This window comes from Sinocyclocheilus anshuiensis, unplaced genomic scaffold (assembly GCF_001515605.1).
Source record: "Sinocyclocheilus anshuiensis isolate Anshui unplaced genomic scaffold, SAMN03320099.WGS_v1.1 scaffold2173, whole genome shotgun sequence".
Classification (NCBI taxonomy): domain Eukaryota; kingdom Metazoa; phylum Chordata; class Actinopteri; order Cypriniformes; family Cyprinidae; genus Sinocyclocheilus; species Sinocyclocheilus anshuiensis.
Genome location: NW_015552682.1, coordinates 72927 through 79074, shown reverse-complemented (window position 1 = coordinate 79074; position 6148 = coordinate 72927). Strand labels below are relative to the sequence as shown.

The following is a 6148-nucleotide window of genomic DNA, read 5'->3' as shown; positions in this document are numbered from 1 at the left end:
AAATAAATAAACTTTTTTCATTTATTTATTAATTTTTACAATTTTTAGGGACAATTTGGGGGGGGTCATCAACTTTTATTACACTGTACTGTAGATCAAAACAAACGAATGCTCAGTAATATTTTTTTTAAATGAGAGAAACCACTTATTTCAAATAGACTGCAGTTTCAGGTTGCGTCTGCACAACAAAATGACAAACATTTTAACTTGCAATGATACGAAATAAAACAAGATATGCAATGTAGAAAAATTAGGAAAAAAAAATACAATAATAAGAATGAATGATGTTTTTCAGGTAAGACAATAACACATCTTTTGCACACAGAACTCAGCAGTCACGTTAAACAACATGCAGACTAATGCTCTCTGCATGCATCAAGCGACAAGAGTTATTTGAAACATATAAAAGGTGTAATAAAAAAACATAAAAAGTGTAAATAAAATATAGACAATCAACATTATTTGACATTTGAAAATAGTTTTGGTTATTTGTCCTATAGTCCGCCTCTGCCATATTCATTAGGCCTACACAGTATCAGTCATCAGCAACATGGCAAACATTCGTGTCGGTCATATAGATACATATAGTATGGCTATGCATATGATATAATATGAAGTGTCCATAATTGTAGCATCCGTAACACGTTATTATGGCTGTTCAGAGCAAAGAAGGGAGACGAGTTGATCATTATTAGAATGGACATAATTTGCCTTTGTACAGAAAGTTTATAGTTTTCTAGTATTAATAATAATTATTATATGATATTAACTTGCCAGGGACATGACACAGCACTGAAGCGTCATGATTTCATAAATCTAGCACTTATACATCCATAAATCATCGCTATTAGGACAAAGTGAGTATTTATTTTTCAGACAGGTCTCCATCTTTCTACAAAATGCTTACTGTTGACATACATTTAAAAAAATGGTTGAGCTTTGACCCCTCTTATGAAAACATAAAATATATAGTTGGATGAAAATTTAATTTTACTATTGGTTCATAGTACCTCATTTGTGGTGGATAAACATTATGTATTCCTTCAAATTTCTATTGAAGCACGTTAATGGTGTAAAATACAGACCTAAATGCAGAACTTAAATAGGGTTTTGTTCTTTTCGTAAAAAATGTTTTTGCCATGGTAAGGTTGACATTTGCATTGAATTGCTCCTACATTTTCTTCTTGGAACATAATACTGCCATGAACATTTAAAAAATACCTTAACTAATATAGTGAAAAATGCCAAAAACTGTTTTGTCAGAACATCTGAAGTGGTCCTCATATAAATTGTGTAAAGGCCTGTTCACACCAAGGACGATAACTATAAAAATAACGATAAAGCTATAGTTCTAAAAATCATTCTCAATATTAAAGAATTTCAGTCCACACCATAACATAACATGTAAATGGATTTAAAATTAGCTGACTGCTATTATTAAAACAGGTTAATCAATCTGGTATTAGGAACAATCCTGTTGCATAGGTATAAACATATAATATACACTCTCAATTAGATCATTCGAATACGAATTCATAGAGACCAAACATGGTATACAGTGGGTACGGAAAGTATTCAGACCCCCTTAAATTTTTCAGGTCCTCATATGGCTTGTTAACTGAGGGGTGTTACAGAGTATTTGTTAAATATAGCTAACAAAATATATATTGTGTGTTTGATTGGTCCAGACGCTACACTATAATGATAAAGGCACAGAGAAACAATATAGTTGGAATCACTTTCAGAATTTTTTTTTCCTGCTGATGAATGATAAAAACATTTGACACCCAATCAGAATCAATCCTGCTATAACAAGCTCGAGAATTTAAAGCGGCAGTCGAGTGTGCGCTCTGAATAAACGGATTATACTGTCTGCTGATGTGGACGCTAATATAGTTAGCTTTATAGTTATCGTTCTTGGTGTGAACAGGACTTAAGCCTCAGATTTACAGGTACAGTTAGGATTTAGCAAATCATCAACTACTGCTAACTGAAAAATAAACCAACATGTGTATATGGTTTTAGAAGAAGGCAGTGTGGCTTCACACCTTTTTGATGCTGCTGGCATATTGCTTCATGGCGATCTTCTCCACTGTGCTCTCAAAACCAAAGAAAGATTTGATGTCCAGACTGGCAGATTGTTCAAAACATGTCCATTCTTCATTTTCTGGGTGAACCTACATTGGACAACAGGACACATGCCAACTTTGTTAAACTGCCAGTAAAAGAGTATAAAAATAATGTTGTCAGTATCCAATATTTCTACATCAGTTGAAGTAGTTGAGAATAGTATAACAACTTGAAGTAACAGATACTGACTACACTATTTGAACAACCAGATCAGATCTGAGCAAAAGAACACACTGGACATTTACTCCATGAGTTAAAATTTGAAAAGCAAATCAGAATTGCGTGAGTTGTATGCACTGTGAACAAAACAACACATGTGTTTCATTAGCCACATTTTGGTCACTGGCTAACCTTCCAGAGAACCTAAGATAGTGATATTGTACCTCAGAGCTTCTCCTCTGTAACACTCCCATAAATAGAATCTTCAAAGGAGGCCTTAGATGATCTGACCCCATTAACTTTCTCATCATTTACTCGGGCATGATGCACACGGCTACTTTACTTCAGCATTGCATAGTATTACCTGAATAATCTCTAAAAACTAAAACAAGTCACTAGTAGCTCTATAGAAATTTAGATGCTTAGTCCAGCGCCTCTGGCCCAGAGACCGTAAAAAGGTGGAAACCAAATCATGGTGGAACTGATGCAAAATACTGAGTTGGAAAATCAAACCTTAAAGCTGTACGGAACAGTCCAGAGCAGTGTTTCCCAACCCTTTTTATTCCAAGGCCCCCTTCCTCTCCGAATCAATACTGCAAGGTCTCCCATCCTTTTCTAATTACAAAAATCTTTGTATTCTAGTGTTATTACAAAATAGTGTTCTTCTTTTAGTGTTCTTTTTTGGAATCATATTTGGAATCATACTTTGCAAAAATGTCACTGCAGACATTCTTTAAACTTAAAAGTACTCAGCTCAATTATACAGTAACTTGAACAAATAAGCAGACGTTAACCTGCCATACCAAACAAGACCACAGGGAGATGCCAAAAAACTGCATATAGCTACTCTATGGATCAATTTAGAATGACTTGCACACCAAAATACAGATGAAAAATAAAAACATTCTGAATGTGTGGAAACTCAGTCTAAAGGTAGGTTGACGTCATCAGTGAACAGTTCCTCTGTCAGAACAAGCAATTGTGTCTATGTTTGGAGCATCTGATGCCCATATGTACATAAACACCACTGATTCTCACAAACTTCTCCAAAACATGCCTCTTTGGCGTTATAAAACACTCACAGTACATTAGTTTTGACAACTACACAAATATATTGTACTGTGTTCTTGCAGAAAAATTATGTTATAGTTAACAGTGTGCCAAGAGCGCACACACACACGGTTTGTTTGCGCATCTATACTAACAGATTCATGCACAGCTAACTACTCCTGTAGGTCACTGTAATCGTTTTTAACTTGATCACAGTCATCGTCATCCATCAAAACTTTACTAGTTCAACACTGGTTTGCTTTATTCAACCTCACGCAGAGGTTCTGTGTTTTGAGCAGCCGTTCAGTCGGTATTTCACACAGCATGATGACAAACAGCTTGGGCTGTATACATATGATAGAGGAGCAGCTTTGTTATTTATTTTATTTTTTTAATTGAATGTATTAATCCAAAGATTAGTGAATTATATCAATATATTCATGTTATCTCAAACTCTGAGGATTGGTTTTCCCAGCAGGACAATGCTCCATTCCAATCAAGTCATGTCAATCAAGGTGTGGATGGAGGACCACCAGATCAAGACCCTGTCACGGCCAGCCCAATCTCCAGACCTGAACCCCACTGAAAACCTCTGGAATCTGATCAAGAGGAAGATGGATGGTCACAAGCCATCATACAAAACTGAGCTGTTTGAATTTTTGCACCAGGAGTGGCATAAAGTCACCCAACAGCAACATGAAAGACTGGTGGAGAGGTTATTCCACCAAATATTTATATCTGAAATATTCCTAAGTTTAAACATTAGTATTGTGTTGTTTAAAAATGAATATGAACTTGTTTTCTTTGCATTATTTGAGGACTGAAAACACTGCATCTTTTTTGTTATTTTGACCAGTTGTCATTTTCTGTAAATAAATGCTAAATGTTTATTTTGAATTTGGAAGAAATGTTGTCAGTAATTTATAGAATAAAATAAAAATGTTCATTTCACTCAAACACATACCTATAAATAATAAAACCAGATAAACTGATAATTTTGCAGTTGTCTCTTAAGTTTCTACAGAGATGTAGGATGGATTCGCCATTATTGAGCATTAAAAACATATGTAATGTCTGTTTCATTCATACTGGTCACCAGAGGGCACCCTCACGCAGAAACTCCACATATGAATCACAGAAGTAATAGAACTCATGATTTTTCAGGAAATTCCTAATATGGATAAAGGCATCGCTATCGCTGTAACTAAATAAAAAGAAGATAGAAACGCTTAAACTAATCAAACATGAAGACAAACACACGACTGCAATAATATATAACAGTTTATCTGTGTTCTTCAAACCATCTTGGGTATTTTCATAATAAGTATATTTATAATCCATTGCTAATCGACATCCCTTTATTACAGAATAGAAAATATTTTCTGCCTCATTCTGTGATAAGAAGCAACATCAGCTCACAAAAGGAAATTATTTGACATTGTCTTCCTGTTTGTTGCTGCCATGTGTTTTCAGTTTGAGCTCCGTCAAGTTAATTCTTTATCGACTATTTTTTATCTTAAAATCTATTTTATACACCATCATTTTCGTTTCTATAACGTGTGAATATACACCCTATCGTATTTTACAACAAAAACAATGTTGTTGTTATCACTAGTTTTATTTTGATTTCCAGAGTCCGCTATTAGCTTATAGCCCGTTAGCATCATCAGTGTGGTTGCCGCTAATCGCGCTTACATTGCTTTGTTTTACTCACTGTTACTTGCTTTAATGGCGGATGTGTGTCTACCACCTTTGAGTGCAGGTGAGGACACGTTCGAGCTGCATTCAGTGCAGCTCGAGCTGGAGGCCGTGGAGAAGCAGATCCGCGAGGCAGTGGAGTTGGTGTTGCAACAATATATAGTGATATCCTCAATGTTACTCAGAAAACAGGATACAGGTTTAACTCATTCTAAATACTTCTGCTTAAACTTACACTGTCAGATATGCAAAATAAATTTATCGTATCTCTTGCCCTGGCTACTGTGTATAGATCACCAGGGCCGTATAAAGATTTCCTAAAAGAACTTGCAGATTTCCTCTCAGACCTATTGGTTACTGTTGATAAAGTGCTAACTGTCTGAGATTTTAACATTCACATTGATAATACAAATGATGCATTAGGGCTTGCGTTTACTGACCTAATAAACTCTTTTGGAGTCAAGCAAAACATCACCGGGCCCCAAAAGGGTCTGGCTGCAGTCTTGCGCTTGCACTCTCAGACGTGCATTCTCAGACACTTGCACTTCCGCTTCCGTCACTTGCAGTCTTTATTTTTTTTTATTTTGTTCATGTGTGTCTACCTTTGAGTGCAGGTGAGGACACGTTCGAGCTGCATTCAGTGCAGCTCGAGCTGGAGGCCGTGGAGAAGCAGATCCGCGAGGCAGTGGAGTTGGTGTTGCAACAATATATAGTGATATCCTCAATGTTACTCAGAAAACAGGATACAGGTTTAACTCATTCTAAATACTTCTGCTTAAACTTACACTGTCAGATATGCAAAATAAATTTATCGTATCTCTTGCCCTGGCTACTGTGTATAGATCACCAGGGCCGTATAAAGATTTCCTAAAAGAACTTGCAGATTTCCTCTCAGACCTATTGGTTACTGTTGATAAAGTGCTAACTGTCTGAGATTTTAACATTCACATTGATAATACAAATGATGCATTAGGGCTTGCGTTTACTGACCTAATAAACTCTTATGGAGTCAAGCAAAACGTCACCGGGCCCACTCATCATTTTAATCATACGCTAGATTTAATTATATCGCATGGAATTGATCTTACTGATATAGATATCGTACCTCAAA

At 35.8% G+C, this 6148-nt stretch overlaps 1 protein-coding gene across 1 annotated transcript in view; it reads right to left on the bottom strand.

Annotated features, from left to right (window-relative positions):
* Positions 1-6148, bottom strand: part of LOC107667603 (SEC14-like protein 1) — a 90539-nt gene that overhangs the window by 26083 nt on the left and 58308 nt on the right. The window contains exon 6 of the mRNA XM_016459314.1: positions 2049-2177. Within this exon, the coding sequence (XP_016314800.1) occupies positions 2049-2177 (129 nt within the window). The remainder of the gene's footprint in view (positions 1-2048; positions 2178-6148) is intronic.